Below are 19,798 nucleotides of genomic sequence, written 5' to 3'. Positions count from 1 at the left end.
AAGGAGTTGGCTTGCTGCAGTGGCAAATGGGTTAATATATGAGGTTGATGTCAGCTGTGAATTGCCAGCTGGCATCAAGCCCTGGTATTAGTAATGGTTGGGCATCTAGCAGATACCCCCATTACAAATGCAGCAGTTGAAAAAAGAAAAATAAATTTTACTTGGACAAAACACCCCCCGACTACATTCACCAATTTATTACAATTTAAAAAAAATAAAAAATGTCTGATGTAATCTATAGCGATGTCCCACGACATTCCCCAAAAGTGAACCTAGAAGACATAAAATGAGAAAATTAGTAAAAAAGAAACACAAGAGACACCCTCTTTAACCAATTTATTTCCCTGGCAAATACTTAATCCACGTCCAGCATAATCCAATAAGGGGGTCCCGCTATGATCCCATAATCACCAGTTAATGAAGACCCGAATGTTTCCTATTGGCTGGGAGAGCAGCCACTGCAGCCTCACACAATGCTGTGTGAACCATTGCAGTGAACTGAGATGACCTCATGAGGTCACCCCAGGTCAGAGCAGTGGGTTACAGCTTACAATATGTAAGGAGGTTGACATCATATATGTGCTGCTCATCTATCTATCTATCTATCTATCTATCTATCTATCTATCTATCTATCTATCTATCTATCTATCTATCTATCTATCTTCATCTGCCTCTGTCTGCCACATGTTTTTATCTACAGCTCATATAAAAGGAGTGAAAACAACAGAGGAAATTATTGAGATCTTAGTAAAATGTAAACTGTTATCTTTTATAAACCTGGATTATGTTCAAATTTATTTTTGTAGATTTCTGACAATAACAGATGTTCAGTTTGATAAAGTAGGTGCTAATAAATACATGAATATGCCCTTCTAGAAGTATCTCTGCAGTTATTAATCTACATTATAGACATTTCCTAAGTAAATACATATGTTTAAGTGCAGTTACCACATGTGGTTATTTCCATGGCACGGAGCCAAAGTGAGACTTTACATCTGTTCTTGAGGCTGAAGATAAATATTGCTTATTGCAACCAAACCTTTACGTAATAATTAAAGCAGTTTGGGAACGTTCCCTTTCTTGCTTACATTTGGGACACTCTGTTTTGGGACTTTCTATGGTAAAGAGCATTTATATTATGCTGCTATTTTCAACTATATCAAATCATTCATTATGGAATAGATATTTTTTACAGGTCCTAGTTTCTTACCAATGCAAAGGACAATGTCACAGCGGTATCAGGCGCTGTTCACACTGCAGAGCCTGACAGGTAACCTGATGTCTCCTAGTTGTTCAGCCAGAGCTGGGTGTCGGCTGTTTCATGTGCTCTTTTCCTCAGTCCTGTAGGGGTTAATTCCTGCTGACTGGGGAACTCTGCTAGGAGCTCAGGTTGCTAATTACCACTCACAGCAGTGTCCTTCCTATAAATGATTCTGAACCTTGCTATTCAGCGCCAATAATTGCTTCAGCATAAGCTCCTGCGTTTCCGGTCTTAGTGGTGATCCTGTTTATGGTGATCTGTGTTGCGATTTTGAGTGGTGTGGATGTTCCCCTGTTGGGCAGTTATTTCCTTCTCTTTTCTTTATTCCCCTGTACACATATTGTCTCTCCTTTGTATTTGAGTGCAGTGTGTCAGAGTTTTCGTTCTCCCTTGTCCATGTAGTTTTGTACGATTTTGTCTTTGTGGGGTCTGGCCTGCCCCAAGTGAGGTGGAGAGTAATATCAGGGTTCGGACAGGAGTCAGGGTCATGCTGGGGACTCAGACCTGGCTACCATCAAGCCTACCTCCAAGATAAGGGACAGCGCAGGGTCTCAAGTCTGGGGACCAGCCTGGGTGCCCCTGTTCTGTCATTACATACCCTGTGACAGATGAGCAGCAGGTGCTGCTTAGTGTGGATCTCCTTTAAATATGGTATCCCATTATACTTTGGGAATGCTGGATTACGGTGGTTGGCATGTACAGTATATCACAAAAGTGAGTCTCCACCTCACATTTTTGTAAATATTTTATTATATCTTATCATGGGACAAAACTGAAGATCTGACCCTTTGATACAATGTGGGTTGCCAATCATCCATAAATTCTGGATAGTCCGTTAAAATAGCGCACTATTTTGCTGTCTCCGTAAATTTTTTTAAGGCGTCTGTGATTTTTTTGAAGCTGCAGAAACGTGTACAGCTTATTTTGACTGTCATAATTTTCCAGTTCATAGTGCTTGTTGATGTTTCATATCAGAATTATTGGCTGTAGACGTGGATCACAGATTTTCATGATGATTTAATAAGGTTTTCCAATGTATCTTTCCGTGACTTTTTTGATAAGCCGTCCACAAAAAATAAAAAGTCAATTTGGCAATTCGGATGATGTCCAGTCCTCAGCTGAATAACAAAAGGGAAATTCTGAAACTGATTAGCTCCATTGTCCCCTCCATTTGAGAACTGTCTGGTAATCTGGTAGGCCTTACAATTACATAATCTGTAGAGTAAAATTTACCTTCCTCAGGACAGTCTAAACTCAGGACTGTAAAGGACACCGATAAAAGCCCCTACCACTGTAAACATGCATGTGTCATGGGGTATGAAATGAAAGGACATGGGCTTCTAGGCTGGCCCTCAGATTTGAAACCCTGCGCCGTTTCTTATCTCGGAGGTAGGCTTGATGGTAGCCAGGTCTGAACCCCCGGCGGGACCCTCACTCCAGTCCGAGCCCTGATCTCACTCCACTTCTCCCCCATCCTTGGAGTGGGCTGGAAACACTGTAACAAAAACCTCACAGAAATGACACGGACAAGGGAGAAAAAAAACTTGTACACACTGTACTCAAACACAAAGGAGAGACTATATGTGTACAGGAGAATAAAGAAAAAAGGAAGTACATTAACCCACCACAGGGAAACTTCCACACCACTCAAAATAGCACTACAGATCACCACAAACTGGATAACCACAAAGACCGGAATCGCTGGAGCTAAGCTGAAGCTATAATCGGCGCTGAGTAGCAAGGTCCAGAATCTTATATAGAAAAGAGATGGCTTTGATTGGTTATTAGCTACCTGAGCTCCTAGCAGAGCTCCTCAGGTCAACAGGATTTAACTCCTGCAGGACTGAGTAAAAGAGCACATGAAACAGCCGACACCCATCTCTGGCTGAACAACTAGGAAAAATCAGGTTGCCTGTCAGGCTCTGCAGTGTGAACAGAGCCTGACGCCACCATGACACCTAAAGAATCTGGACCTGAACACCGCATGACAGCATGCCAGACAAAGCATTCATGTTTACTTCAAGAGTTGAAGGGAAGAAAAGTGTTAGGTTCTAGCTTTTTGCCAATGGAATCAAGGAAATGATGTGGAAACATATAACATGCTTCTTTCCCTAAAACCTGACATAGGGGGATAGTCAGGGCTCCAAACAAACACATTAGATAAAAGTCAGATTTTTCCAAAATTGTAATTTGTATGAGTAGCATTACGGCTCTGCTATGTGGAACCACAGTAAATATTCTGTAAATTATTCAAGAATTTGGTAGAATCTTCTAAAATAAATGTTGAAATTGCTTTCAATGAGCAGTAATTTAAATTTTGAAATGCAGAGACTTTGGTCAGCAGCAGATTTTTATACATTTTGATAAATATTTTTTCGTATAGTCTATATTCTCTGGGTACTTGAAATCAGCATCTCCTCCTAGTCCCTCTGCTCTATACATACAAAGTTTACAAAGTTCACATTCAGGACTAATGAGATCACGGAATTTATAATGACACATTACAGAAATCATTTCAGAATTTCTTAATTTAATTTTCTATTTTAGGTAAGTGTAATCCCCCCCCCAAAAAAAAGCTAAAAGCAATATAATCTGTATTAATCAATAATAAAACGGAAAAATGATTTGTTTTATGCTTGGATAATATAAACAATTCATTGATTTATCGTCGGCATGTTTACACTGAATAATGACTGACGTATAGTGTTCGCATGAGTAGTCCCCTAGCCCTTACTACAATCATTTTTCAGCCATTTTTCAGCACAGGAGTTCAGGTCCCCATTAACTTGTATGGGGTATGGTGTCCGGGGTCAAGTTCGGATCAAGTCCGGTTCCTGAACCAAACTGTTTTTTTCAAGCCCTTTGAACCCAGCAAACCCAAATATCTACAGTTCCACTCATCTCTATGTACAAGTTGAGATGAACGAACCCAAGGTTCAGTGTTCATACAAAACACAGACTTTACAAAAAAAACAGAGTTTGGGTGTTTTACGTATGCAAACTACTTGCGTAAGCAATAAGCATCACTGTGCTTGGGTACACTCGGTGCTCATCTCAGTACGAGCTTCTCGCAGTGTTTGAAAGGCTCACACTAGGCTCTCACTGCCTGGGGTGGTTCCCATGGTGCTTCCGGCAGTTTAACCCCCTAGATGTTGCGATCAGTGAGATCTTAGCATTCAGAAGGCAGGGAGAAGAATCGCTTATCTCTCCTTGGCGATCGGGTCCTTGTAATGCGATCAGAGCGATCCGATTGCTGTCATAGTATCCCTGGGTCATCACCAGGACCACCCTGGGTTAAGGTCCAGTCACACTAAGCAACTTACCAGCGATCCCAACAACGATGGGGATCGCTGGTAAGTTGCTAGGAGGTTGCTGGTGAGATGTCACACTGCGACGCTCCAGCGATCCCACCAGCAACCTGACCTGGCAGGGATCGCTGGAGCGTCGCTACACGAGTTGCTGGTGAGCTCACCAGCAACCAGTGACCAGCCCCCAGCGCCGCGTGGAAGATGCTGCGCTTGGTAACTAAGGTAAGTATCGGGTAACCAACCAACCAGCGCACGCAGCTACACGAGCAGGGAGCAGCGCACACTGAGCGCTGGCTCCCTGCTCTCGTAGTTACAGCACACATCGGGTTAATTACCCGATGTGTACTGCAGCTAAATGTGCACAGAGCAGGGAGCAGCGCACAATGCTTAGCGCTGGCTCCCTGCTCTCCTAGCTACAGCACACATCGGGTTAATTAACCCGATGTGTCCTGCAGCTACATGTGCACAGAGCAGGGAGCCGGCACTGACAGCGTGAGAGCGGCGGAGGCTGGTAACAAAGGTAAATATCGGGTAACCAATGACAGGGCTTCTTGGTTACCCGATATTTACATTGGTTACCAGCCTCCGCAGAAGCCGGCTCCTGCTGCCTGCACATTTAGTTGTTGCTGTCACACACAGCGATCTGTGCTTCACAGCAGGACAGCAACAACTAAAACATGGCCCAGGACATTCAGCAACAACCAACGACCTCACAGCAGGGGCCAGGTTGTTGCTGGATGTCACACACAGCAACATCGCTAGCAACGTCACAAAAGTTGTTCGTTAGCAGTGATGTTGCTAGCGATGTTGCTTAGTGTGACGGGGCCTTTACTGAGCTACAGAGAGCCTCACAGACCATGTTGTATGCACAATGTGTGAGACAAAGTGCTGCAATATACATATACAGTAATCCCCTGTAGTGATAAAGCACTGCAGGGGATTATGAAAACACAGAAAATACACTCAGAGACAATTGACATGCTGCTTCTTTTTTCAGCAACAAAATCTGCACGGAAAAAAGAAGCAGTGTGTGCACAGCGACTCACGATTCTCATAGACTGCTGGGATGCTTTTTCCTTGCTATTATTGATTAAAATAAGCAAGGAAAAATGCATGAAAAAACACAAAACCAACCCCGCCATGTGTGCACATAGCCTTAAGGTTATATTAGAAACACCAAAATGGAACTATATTATACGCTGTGTGCAGAATTATTAGGCAAGTTGTATTTTACAGGATTTTTTTTTTATTATTGATCAACAACTATGTTCTCAATCAACCCAAAAGACTCATAAATATCAAAGCTTAATATTTTTGGAAATTGGAGTGTTTTTTTTTAGATTTGGCTATCTTAGGAGGATATCTGTTTTTGCAGGTAACTATTACTGTGCAGAATTATTAGGCAACTTAATAAAAACCAAATATATTCCCATTTAACTTGTTTATTTTTATCAGTTATACCAATATAACTGCACAAAATTTAGAAATAAACATTTCTGACATGCAAAAACAAAACTCTAAAAAATTAGTGACCAATATAACCACCTTTCTTTATGATGACATTCAGCAGCCGACCATCCATAGATTCTGTCAGTTGCTTGATCTGTTTACGATCAACATTGCGTGCAGCAGCCACCACAGCCTCCAGACACTGTTCCGAGAGGTGTACTGTTTTCCCTCCCTGTAGATCTCACATTTTATGAGGGACCACAGGTTCTCTATGGGGTTCAGATCAGGTGAACAAGGGGGTCATGTCATTATTTTTTCATCTTTTAGACCTTTACTGGCCAGCCACGCTGTGGAGTAGTTGGATGCATGTGATGGGGCATTGTCCTGCATGAAAATCATGTTTTTCTTGAACAATACCGATTTCTTCCTGTACCATTGCTTTAAGAAGTTGTCTTCCAGAAGCTGGCAGTAGGTCTGAGAGTTGAGCTTCATTCCATCCTCAACCCGAAAAGGTCCCACAAGTTCATCTTTAATGACTCCAGCCCATACCAATACTCCACCTCCACCTTTCTGGCATCTGAGTCGGAGTGGAGCTCTCTGCCCTTTACTGATCCAGCCTCTGGCCTATCCATTTGGCCCATCAAGAGTCACTCTCATTTCATCAGTCCATAAAACCTTTGAAAAATCAGTCTTAAGATATTTCTTGGCCCAGTCTTGACGTTTTATCTTATGTTTCTTGTTCAAAGGTGGTCGTTTTTCAGCCTTCCTTACCTTGGCCATGTCCCTGAGTATGACACACCTTGTGCTTTTTGATACGCCAGTAACGTTGCAGCTCTGAAATATGGCCAAACTGGTGGCAAATGGCATCTTGACAGCTTCACGCTTGATTTTCCTCAAGGGGTACTTTGCACGCTGCGACATCGCTAGCCGATGATAGTGATGCCGAGCGTGACAGCACCCGCCCCCGTCGCACATGCGATATCTTGTGATAGCTGCCGTATCGAACATTATCGCTACGGCAGCTTCACATGCACATACCTGGTTGGCGACGTCGCTGTGACTGCCGAAGGATCCCTCCTTCAAGGAGGCAGTGCGTTCGGCGTCACAGCGAAGTCACCACGATGTCACTAATCGTCCGGCCAATAGAAGCGGAGGGGCGGAGATGAGCGAGATGTAAACATCCTGCCCACCTTCTCCCTTCCGCATTGCCAGTGGACGACGGGCGCAGGTGAGGAGATGTTTGTTGCTCCTGCGGCTTCACACACAGCAATGTGCACTGCTGCAGGACCGACAAACAACATCGTATCTGCGAACGCACCGACATTATGAAAATGAACGACGTGACACAGATCACCGATTTTTGACTGTTTCACGCTCGTTCATCTTCTCTCCTAGGCTTTACACGTTGCGACGTCGTTACTGGCGCCGGATGTATGTCACTTTCGATTTGACCCCGACGATATCGCAGTAGCGATGTCGCAACGTGCAAAGTACCCCTAACACTCTTCTTGCAACCCTGTTGGCTATTTGCCATGAAGCGCTTGATTGTTCGGTGATCACGCTTCAAATGTTTGGCAATTTCAAGACTGCTGCATCCCTCTGCAAGACATCTCACAATTTTGGACTTTTCAGAGCCTGTCAAATCTCTCTTCTGACCCATTTTGCCAAAGAAAAGGAAGTTGCCTAATAATTAAGCACACCTTATATAGGGTGTTGATGTCATTACACCGCACCCCTCCTCATTACAGAGATGCACATCACCTGATTTACTTAATTAGTAGTTGGCTCTCAGCCTATACAGCCTGGAGTAGTACAACATGTATAAAAAGTATCATGTGATCAAAATACTCATTTGCCTAATAATTCTGCACACGGTGTAGCTAAGGAACAGCGATCTTAGGTAGATTTATCATTACTGAACATGCGTGTTATGTCTGCGCATATAACCAATCTGTGTGTGTGTGTGTACAATTGTGTTGGCTATAGAAGAAAATGCAAAATCTTTTTTTTTTTGTTTGTTGTTTTATTATGAAATTTGCCTTATATTTTATGCAGAAAATGAATATATTCACAGAAATGAAGATGGCAATGTCCTAGTTTTTAATATGGACACTGGTAGGACATCCACAATTTTGAAGAACACGACATTTGTAAGTACCAAGCCATTAAATAGATTAAAGGATTAATCTTCAATTATCTATCTATCTATCTATCTATCTTATATCTATCTATCCATGTATCTATCTATCTATCTATCCATCTATCTATTATCTATCCATCTATCTATCTATCTATCTAGCTAGCCATCTATCTATCTATCTATCATATATCCATCTATCTATCTATCCATCTATCTATCTATCTATCTATCTATTATCTATCTATCTATCTATCTATTATCTATCTATCTTTCTATCTATTATCTATCTATCTATCTATCTTCCTATCTATCTATCTATGTTTCTATCTATCATCTATCTATCTATCCCTCTATCTATCTATCTATCTATCTTTCTATCTATTATCTATCTATCTTTTGGGGTTGTACATAGATACCTAGGTGATAGATATCTGATAATTAGACTGATAGATACTATTTATCTTTGACAACCCCCCCCCCCCAAATAAATAATTTCTATTTTTCATCTTTTTACAGGACGAGGTGAATGCTACAAATTATTTCCTCTCACCAGATCGAAAATTTGCTGCCCTTGAAAGTGATTACAAAAAGGTAATTTTATTTTTGCAATCCAATATCAAACACTGGATTAACATAATGATTTAATACACACATAGTGAGAATATTGACAGTATCTATAGAAATGTCCAAGTACCTTTTTTAACAAGTCTAGTAATATTTGCACTTCACTCTACCCTATTGCGGGCAAAGCCAGAAACATAGATGCGCCTGCGCGAACCGGCGAGTTCTCTGTCCAGGCACGACATTTTGCACAGGGATGTGGATGACGTCACCAGCGTCTTAAATGTCGTTAAATGTCGCGCCTGTGGAGAGAACTTGCTGGTTCACGCAGGCGCACCTATATTTTAGGCTCTGCCCGCAATAGGGCAGAGTGAAGTGCCCCTGTGCGAGCCAGAAATGTATCTGCACAGGCGCGAGGTTTTGCTGGCCTACGTGTATGGCTCCTGAGTCATCATCCACGTCAATCAGCACAGGAGGACGGCGAAAGGAGGGACAGGAGGCGCAGATTAGGACACCCATTAGGCTGGACCGGGCAATTTACATACAGGGCAGGAGGTTTTATAAAAGTATTTGTGGGGTCTACGGGGGGGGGGGGGTCACGGGGTAACGTGCACATTTACAGAATGTAGCACAGGAGCTGCTTAAGGTGCTAGTTTTAATTTAGAAGGCTAAAATCCGGTGACAGGTTCCTTTTAATGCAGTGAATGCATATAAATAAGATGTCTTTTCCATTGAGGGCAAATATTCAATTCAGATTTCAGGGATTGATTGAACTTTAAAACTCTAATTTTTCATTTTTATTTTAGATGTTTTAAGTGCACATTCTATGACTTCATGGTCTTCTTTTGCGTCTGGCTAGGAGTGATAGGAGTGTTCACAGACCCCCGCTGATTTTATCATCTATCATGTGAAAAAAGGAGTTGAGGCAAAATATACAACAAATGAAAAAGTGACATGTAGCAACCCCTGCCCAAAAAACGACTTACTCACATGCACTGGAACTTCCATATCTCCCTTATAACATGAATGTGCTGGAATCGGCAAAGACCAGTCAAATCGGCAAATGACATGTTGGAAAGGTGTTCTCTTCACGCATGAATCTCACTTTTCACTGTATAGGGCAGATGGCAAACTGGCAGATTGGCTTTCCAACCCCCCGGGCCACCCCAAAATATTATAATACTGTACATTTTAGAGCGGCCTTTTATTGTGGCCAGCCTAAGGCACACCTGTGCAATAATCATGCGAATTCCACTCATGAAAAATGGGAGCAAAAACAAAAGCGTTGTGTTGTATTTTTGTTTTATATATATATATATATATATATATATATATATATTTTTTTTTATTTTTTTTTATTTTTTTAATATATATTTTTTTATTTAATTACTTATTTAACTTTGGTCCTAAAATAAAATAAAAATACAAACTCACCTATGTCATATCCACCATTCCTCCACACCGTTGCCGGTGTACCCTGCCTGTCAGTGGCATAACTAGACTGCGATGGGCCCTGGTGCAAAATGTGGACCTGGGCCCCCCATATGTTGGTCGGATGTATGTACAGTTAGGTCCAAAAATATTTGGACAGTGACACAATTTTCGCGAGTTGGGCTCTGCGTGCCACCACATTGGATTTGAAATGAAACCTCTACAACAGAATTCAAGTGCAGATTGTAACGTTTAATTTGAAGGTTTGAACAAAAATATCTGATAGAAATTGTAGGAATTGTACACATTTCTTTACAAACACTCCACATTTCAGGAGGTCAAAAGTAATTGGACAAATAAACCAAACCCAAACAAAATATTTTTATTTTCAATATTTTGTTGCGAATCCTTTGGAGGCAATCACTGCTTTAAGTCTGGAACCCATGGACATCACCAAACGCTGGGTTTCCTCCTTCTTAATGCTTTGCCAGGCCTTTACAGCCGCAGCCTTCAGGTGTTGCTTGTTTGTGGGTCTTTCCGTCTTAAGTCTGGATTTGAGCAAGTGAAATGCATGCTCAATTGGGTTAAGATCTGGTGATTGACTTGGCCATTGCAGAATGTTCCACTTTTTTGCACTCATGAACTCCTGGGTAGCTTTGGCTGTATGCTTGGGATCATTGTCCATCTGTACTATGCGCCGTCCGATCAACTTTGCGGCATTTGGCTGAATCTGGGCTGAAAGTATATCCCGGTACACTTCAGAATTCATCCGGCTACTCTTGTCTGCTGTTATGTCATCAATAAACACAAGTGACCCAGTGCCATTGAAAGACATGCATGCCCATGCCATCACGTTGCCTCCACCATGTTTTACAGAGGATGTGGTGTGCCTTGGATCATGTGCCGTTCCCTTTCTTCTCCAAACTTTTTTCTTCATATCATTCTGGTACAGGTTGATCTTTGTCTCATCTGTCCATAGAATACTTTTCCAGAACTGAGCTGGCTTCATGAGGTGTTTTTCAGCAAATTTAACTCTGGCCTGTCTATTTTTGGAATTGATGAATGGTTTGCATCTAGATGTGAACCCTTTGTATTTACTTTCATGGAGTCTTCTCTTTACTGTTGACTTAGAGACAGATACACCTACTTCACTGAGAGTGTTCTGGACTTCAGTTGATGTTGTGAATGGGTTCTTCTTCACCAAAGAAAGTATGCGGCGATCATCCACCACTGTTGTCATCCGTGGACGCCCAGGCCTTTTTGAGTTCCCAAGCTCACCAGTCAATTCCTTTTTTCTCAGAATGTACCCGACTGTTGATTTTGCTACTCCAAGCATGTCTGCTATCTCTCTGATGGATTTTTTCTTTTTTTTCATCCTCAGGATGTTCTGCTTCACCTCAATTGAGAGTTCCTTAGACCGCATGTTGTCTGGTCACAGCAACAGCTTCCAAATGCAAAACCACACACCTGTAATCAACCCCAGACCTTTTAACTACTTCATTGATTACAGGTTAACGAGGCAGACGCCTTCAGAGTTAATTGCAGCCCTTAGAGTCCCTTGTCCAATTACTTTTGGTCCCTTGAAAAAGAGGAGGCTATGCATTACAGAGCTATGATTCCTAAACCCTTTCTCCGATTTGGATGTGAAAACTCTCATATTGCAGCTGGGAGTGTGCACTTTCAGCCCATATTATATATATAATTGTATTTCTGAACATGTTTTTGTAAACAGCTAAAATAACAAAACTTGTGTCACTGTCCAAATATTTCTGGACCTAACTGTATATGTACAGTTAGGTCCAGAAATATTTGGACAGTGACACAATTTTCGCGAGTTGGGCTCTGCATGCCACCACATTGGATTTGAAATGAAACCTCTACAACAGAATTCAAGTGCAGATTGTAACGTTTAATTTGAAGGTTTGAACAAAAATATCTGATAGAAATTGTACGAATTGTACACATTTCTTTACAAACACTCCACATTTTAGGAGGTCAAATGTAATTGGACAAATAAACCAAACCCAAACAAAATATTTTTTTTTTCAATATTTTGTTGCGAATCCTTTGGAGACAATCACTGCCTTAAGTCTGGAACCCATGGACATCACCAAACGCTGGATTTCCTCCTTAATGCTTTCCAGGCCTTTACAGCCGCAGCCTTCAGATGTTGCTTGTTTGTGGGTCTTTCCGTCTTAAGTCTGGATTTGAGCAAGTGAAATGCATGCTCAATTGGGTTAAGATCTGGTGATTGACTTGGCCATTGCAGAATGTTCCACTTTTTTGCACTCATGAACTCCTGGGTAGCTTTGGCTGTATGCTTGGGGTCATTGTCCATCTGTACTATGAAGCGCTGTCCGATCAAATGTGCGGCATTTGGCTGAATCTGGGCTGAAAGTATATCCCGGTACACTTCAGAATTCATCCGGCTACTCTTTTCTGCTGTTATGTCATCAATAAACACAAGTGACCCAGTGCCATTGAAAGCCATGCATGCCCATGCCATCACGTTGCCTCCACCATGTTTTACAGAGGATGTGGTGTGCCTTGGATCATGTGCCGTTCCCTTTCTTCTCCAAACTTTTTTCTTCCCATCATTCTGGTACAGGTTGATCTTTGTCTCATCTGTCCATAGAATACTTTTCCAGAACTGAGCTGGCTTCATGAGGTGTTTTTCAGCAAATTTAACTCTGGCCTGTCTATTTTTGGAATTGATGAATGGTTTGCATCTAGATGTGAACCCTTTGTATTTACTTTCATGGAGTCTTCTCTTTACTGTTGACTTAGAGACAGATACACCTACTTCACTGAGAGTGTTCTGGACTTCAGTTGATGTTGTGAACGGGTTCTTCTTCACCAAAGAAAGTATGCGGCGATCATCCACCACTGTTGTCATCCGTGGACGCCCAGGCCTTTTTGAGTTCCCAAGCTCACCAGTCAATTCCTTTTTTCTCAGAATGTACCCGACTGTTGATTTTGCTACTCCAAGCATGTCTGCTATCTCTCTGATGGATGTTTTCTTTTTTTTCAGCCTCAGGATGTTCTGCTTCACCTCAATTAAGAGTTCCTTAGACCGCATGTTGTCTGGTCACAGCAACAGCTTCCAAATGCAAAACCACACACCTGTAATCAACCCCAGACCTTTTAACTACTTCATTGATTACAGGTTAACGAGGGAGACGCCTTCAGAGTTAATTGCAGCCCTTAGAGTCCCTTGTCCAATTACTTTTGGTCCCTTGAAAAAGAGGAGGCTATGCATTACAGAGCTATGATTCCTAAACCCTTTCTCTGATTTGGATGTGAAAACTCTCATATTGCAGCTGGGAGTGTGCACTTTCAGCCCATATTATATATATAATTGTATTTCTGAACATGTTTTTGTAAACAGCTAAAATAACAAAACTTGTGTCACTGTCCAAATATTTCTGGCCCTGATTGTATGTATACATTTAGCATTCTAAATTCTATATAGATGTATGAGTTGCTCCCCTCCCATTATGTAATAATGTCCCCCATCCTGTTCTAATATCCCACATTCTAGGCTCCTTCCTTGTAAATATGTCCCCCATCCTGGTGTATATACTCCCAATCCTGACAAGTATGTCCCCCATCCTGACATATCTATTCTCCATCCTAGTATATATGTTCCTCATTCTAGTGCACATCCAGGTGTATATATAACCCCATCTTGGTAAAAATGTCTCCATCCTGGTACATATGTCACCATCCTGGGCCCCTCCTGGTATATACTGTCCCACTCCTGGTATTTACTGTTCCCCTCCTGGGGCCCTCCTGTTATATAATGTCTCCCTTCTGGTATCTACTGTCCCCTTCCTGGTATATACTGTGCCCCTGCTGGGCCCCTCCTGTTATATAGCGTCCTCCTCCTGGTATATACTGTCCCCTTCCTGGTATCTACTGTCCCCCGTCTGGTACATATGTCCCCATCCTGTTAAAATTGTCTCTATTCTGTGTAATGCAAAAAGCAACAACATTGTACTCACTGTCCCTAGCTCCCACGTTGCGCAGCGTCCTCCTGTGTAGCCAGCGCACGGTGGCCCTCAGCTTTTATCAGTGTCACTGGGATACAGATGAAAGCTGCCGTCTTCTGTTTTGCTGGCCGCATGTATAGCAGTGCAGAGCCCCAACGGGTCTCTGCAGCGGGATGCATTTCAGGTGGATGTGCAGCATTGGTTGGCATTCCAGCAGAAGCAGGTGCTGGGGCCGGCGGGCTTCCTGCACCCCTGGTAATGCTTGCAATCCCTGACTGCGATCGTTTCGCCCCTGCTGCCGCTCTCCTTGCTACCTCTTCTGGTGTGGTTGCAGTGGTGATGTTAAAGCCAATGTCAAAGAAGCCGTTTTTTAGCTCTCTGTTCCAGCTCAAATTGAGTGCCAACTCTGCAGGCAAACAGCAACTGTTGATTGGCTGCAGTGGTCATCCGATGATTTGAAGTGCTCAATGGAAAAATAAGTGAGAAGGCTGGCAAGGCAAACGCGCAAACGATCATTGGTGCAAAAAAAATATGGGGGAAGTATGTGAGTACATTTTTTATTTTTATTTTAGGGACACTATGGGTCCATTTGTAAAATAAAATATAGTAGCAGACAACCCCTTTATAGCTAGAATTCTTAGTAGTGGAGGAAAAAAATCAAATATAGAAAATCTAATAGCCAAAAGCAAAGACTTTAACAAGAATCTGGAATGAATTTATACAGCAACTGAGGAATCAACGTTGCATGAGTGAAATAATGCACCAGAGGGGGATGTTTATCCAGAAACCGATGACAAGAACAGCAGCTAAAGATATTATTTTAGCATTTATTTCAAATAAATCTGTAATAAATTACCATTATTAATAATTATGTCACATATTCTGTAGATAACTGTGGAAATAAAATATTACCAAATCCTATCTACTTATAAATTATAATAAATAGTAAATCGGCTGCATTACACTGAATATGTAGCTTCACGTATCGTAATGAATTAATAGCAGAGTATTGGACTGGAGAACACAGGGCCCACCAAAGAACATCATTCTTGGGGTCCAACGTCCATTTACTATAAAAATAAGAAAGGCTGATGCTTGCAACAAAAAGGAAGATAGCGCTGTATACATTAACCCCTTCACGACCAATGACGTACCTATACGTCATTGGTCATGTATGTCCCTATAACACGCGCCGGCGGGGATCGCACCATTTCTTGCTGCCAATGATGACGACTGTTGGCTGTCATGACTCACTTCCTGTGAATGCTGGCAGAGCACTGGCATTCACAGGAGAACAGCATTTGTGCTGCTCAGAACAATGCTGAAGCATCGCTCTGATCAGAAGAAACGATCAAATAGTACAGGCATAAAGTCCCCTAAGGGACTAAATAAACAATACAAAATAATTTGAAAACCCCCTCAAATCACCTTTTTGCCTCATTGAAAATAAGACAATAAAAATACCTGTTGCTGTTACGTCCACTTCTTTGGTGATTGTTGTCTAGAATGTTTTTCAAAATCTTTCAGTAGAATAACTGTCTCCAAATTCTTTGCAAATTGCAATATTACCCTTCCCAGATTGATTGACAACAACAGTTGCATTTATAAGATCATTGAAACTATTTTTGCTCCATGGTATTCTGTAAATTCACACCTGAATGCTCCTGACCAGCAACCTGCCAAAACTTCTGCTTTTATATAGGTGGTCACATTTGCTGATGAACAATTAATCAAGGACATTTGATTAACAGCACCTAACTGCTACTTACCCTCTTAACCCCTATGGAACCAGTAACCGTATGCGTAATTTTTCCACACACTGCTTTTTAATAATGACACTATGTAATTTTTCATCTATTATTCATCTGAGGTTATATTTTCCAAAATTTAAGACCTTCGAAGGACTAGCTTTTTTTCAATTATGTCCTAATACGTAAAACCAATGAATTTGGAGACGGTGTACTTAGTTTCTCTCTTAATTGTAGGTTTCTCTGAAAAATAAGACAAAATAATTCCAAATAAAAGTACAAAAAGGTAGAATGATTTCATCACCGTGCGTCTCCAATAGGTCTGTAATGCATTTTATGAGAGGAGTAACCTCTGGCCCACAAAGGAGTCTCTTTAAGCTCAGTATAGGTGGAGTCGTCTGGGTTTAGCCAGAATTGTACTATGCTAATGTCATTTAAATGTGTAGTTAATAGAAAACCTCTTGTATAGATGCCAGGGTTGTAAGATGGCACACAACTTGTGTGACATATGCAAAATAAAGCGACGCCAACCAGGTGGAAAATGAAGCAAAACTGTCCATATTTCTTCTGATTTCCCCATTTCTGTTGACTATGCATGTTTTGTTTTTAAATTAGCAGTTTATGAAAGCTGTGAACAGACCCCTATCTCCAATAGGAATGCTAAAATCCAGCATGTTCTTTTCTTTGTTCCACCTAACATCAGACATTACTGAAGAGTCGGGAGGCTCCGGTGTACATTAGATCATCATCGGATCCTGCCAAAATCTTCTGAGTCTACAACTTGTATACAGTAACCAGAGGAGAAAGGAGTAGTTTTCAAAAAAGGTAAAAACAGCTTTATTTATCATACTATTAAAATCAATGACAAAACAGTATACAAATATCTGACATGCAATAAAAGCTGCAAACATGAAATGACATGTGAGGAGAGGTGAAAAAAGCCTGTGCCAGTGCTGGCAATATACCGAGTGAAATGCACCCAAAATTACCTCCTGACAATGGGGTCAGCCCGAGGGCGGACAATAAATCCCAGCAGGAAAGAGGGGAACAGACCGGGGGTCTGTGGTTACCAACTCCCAAAAATGACCTCCTAAAAATCAGATCAGCCCAGTGGCGAACAATGAGTCCCAGCAGGAGGGAGGGAGAGAAACCATAGGGTCTATAATTACCAGTCAGGGGTGGCACTGGAACAGGCAGGCGGTAGGCAAGGGAAACCCCCTGAGGCATCCGACGTACGTTTCGCTGTCGCTATACTATTTGCTTAATCATGGATGATGGTATAATATGACGGCGGGGCCCTTTTATGGGCGTATACCCGGTCACATGACCGGCGCTTACGACCAATGTGTCTTCAGTGTGCACATCCATGTTCATATATATTTGTATATATGTTTACATCTTGGAAACTTTCCCTTGTTTTTAATTGTTTTTATTCTGTATTTTGTCAGTGTATTTATTTTCACTTTTTGTTCATGGCAGTGCCCTTTACTTGTGTGGATTTGGATTTTTGCCATCCTCTTCCTGCTTCGACCCATCGATTTCCATGGGAATGGACCACCTATATGGACGTACTGCAAAGAATCCGTCCCATGCGAATATGGACTATTTTGTACATTGTCACATTTTTTGTATATTGGCATATAAAGTTTTTATGTATTTACCCCTTTCATACATCTGTGACTCGGCTGTGTCGGATGTGCGCATGCCTGGTTTCGTCGCTTCCTCCCACCCCCGCCGCGGCGTCTTATGGGCCTGCATGTGCGTCCTGGTTGCTGTAGCAACTGGACGCCCACGTGGGTACTGACGCCGGCGGCGGGTGTGTGTGATGGGCGATGCAGCCACGCATGCGCCGCACACTGAAGACACATTGGTCGTAAGCGCCGGTCATGTGACCGGGTATACGCCCATAAAAGGGCCCCGCCGTCATATTATACCATCATCCATGATTAAGCAAATAGTATAGCGACAGCGAAACGTACGTCGGATGCCTCAGGGGGTTTCCCTTGCCTACCGCCTGCCTGTTCCAGTGCCACCCCTGACTGGTAATTATAGACCCTATGGTTTCTCTCCCTCCCTCCTGCTGGGACTCATTGTTCGCCACTGGGCTGATCTGATTTTTAGGAGGTCATTTTTGGGAGTTGGTAACCACAGACCCCCGGTCTGTTCCCCTCTTTCCTGCTGGGATTTATTGTCCGCCCTCGGGCTGACCCCATTGTCAGGAGGTAATTTTGGGTGCATTTCACTCGGTATATTGCCAGCACTGGCACAGGCTTTTTTCACCTCTCCTCACATGTCATTTCATGTTTGCAGCTTTTATTGCATGTCAGATATTTGTATACTGTTTTGTCATTGATTTTAATAGTATGATAAATAAAGCTGTTTTTACCTTTTTTGAAAACTACTCCTTTCTCCTCTGGTTCCTCAATTCAATGGAGTAAACAGTGAGCCTTTGCTCTCATGGTATTGCAGGGCCACTGTCACTTTGCATCATGTGTCATAAGTTTTTCGTTTTATAACTTGTATACAGTGTGTGTGGCAAACTCAAGAATGTTGTATTCAAGATTTCCAAAAAACAAAAACTAATAAGAGAGAAGAGAGTTTGTGTTTCTTTAGAGAGCCACAGCCCATATTTCCACATTTTTCTTGGTGGTCCAATTTCATGGACTTCACCAATGTGATCTACTATCGTGTGTCACTTAGGTCACATTCAAACCTCTGAACGGTCAAATTAACTCAGCCCAGATCATTATAGGCTTCTATGGTACTTTAAGTTTAGTTTAGCCTAATTGCCGAAATCCTGGTTGTAACTACTGTAATGTGGACACTAAAATGTGGCTACATCACAATGGTCTGAATGCAGTCTTACATGACTAAAAATCATCCATGTTTGGATATCTGCTTTAGAGGGAACCTGTCATGTAAAAACAAGCTATCAAACTGGAGATATGGAGTTAATCTGCAGGCTAATAAACTGTTCAGCCACCAGATTGAAAGCCAGGCTGCCTGGAGGAAATTAACTTTATTCCTCCAGGCAGCCTCCAGCTTTTAGTCATAGAGGTGTGGCTGGAGCAGCTTCAGACTCTGCTCAGTGTACAATGACAATGACAGCTGTAACTACGCCCTGGCACTGGCTGACAGACTGCTCTGCAGTGCATCAGTGCTGGGCCAGCTGTCAGTCATTGCCGGGGTGTGGTTACAGCCACCATTCACTATGTACTGAGCAAAGACTAAAGCCGCTCCTCTATGACTGAAAGCTGGAAAAATAAAGTTAATTTCCTCCCGGTAGCCTGGCTTTCAATCTGGTGGCTGAACAGTTTATTAGCCTATTTGATATTTGATATTTAAATGTCCTAATATATGCCCTCTTTATGACACAACCCTTTCAATATCTCCTCCGCGGTATATGGGTTTTTTTTTTGTTTGTTTGAGGACTGAGAGATCATCCCTATCTAAGGTAACAATTAATTTTAGATGCAGGTGTAAAGGAGTCATCATCTATTTTGATTTTGATGACCTATCATTGGTGGAGGAATCAATTGAATGGGAACTGAGCAGCAGTTCTTGCAAAAAAAGGCACTAAACAGTACGGAGCTATGCTGTTCCGATCCAGAATCAGCTTTTACCCAGCCTCTGCCAGAGCTGGCAACAGCTGATCAGTGGGGTTGACAAAAGTTAGATCTCCTCTCCACCAATTGCTCAAATTAGCGGACAACCTCTTTAAACCACATTTGAAGCAAATTTGAATTTCTAAATTTGTAAAATTCCAATTTCAATTGGAATTGCGTCTTTTATTTGGTTTTGATCTCACAATGTCTTAAAATTAAATCAAATTAATGATTATAGTAAAATACACCAAAATATGTCTTTCCTCATTGTATTCTGGAAAAAAATTGTTATTAAAATAATA

General features: G+C 41.9%; 1 protein-coding gene across 1 annotated transcript in view; it reads left to right on the top strand.

The window, feature by feature from the left end:
- Positions 1 to 19,798, top strand: part of LOC142245858 (prolyl endopeptidase FAP-like) — a 164,861-nt gene that overhangs the window by 50,832 nt on the left and 94,231 nt on the right. The window contains exons 4-5 of the mRNA XM_075318841.1: positions 8,075 to 8,169; positions 8,676 to 8,750. Of these exons, the coding sequence (XP_075174956.1) occupies positions 8,075 to 8,169; positions 8,676 to 8,750 (170 nt within the window). The remainder of the gene's footprint in view (positions 1 to 8,074; positions 8,170 to 8,675; positions 8,751 to 19,798) is intronic.

The sequence above is a fragment of the Anomaloglossus baeobatrachus genome, chromosome 7 (genome assembly GCF_048569485.1).
Source record: "Anomaloglossus baeobatrachus isolate aAnoBae1 chromosome 7, aAnoBae1.hap1, whole genome shotgun sequence".
Lineage (NCBI taxonomy): Eukaryota > Metazoa > Chordata > Amphibia > Anura > Aromobatidae > Anomaloglossus > Anomaloglossus baeobatrachus.
This window is presented reverse-complemented; position numbering and strand designations above follow the sequence as displayed.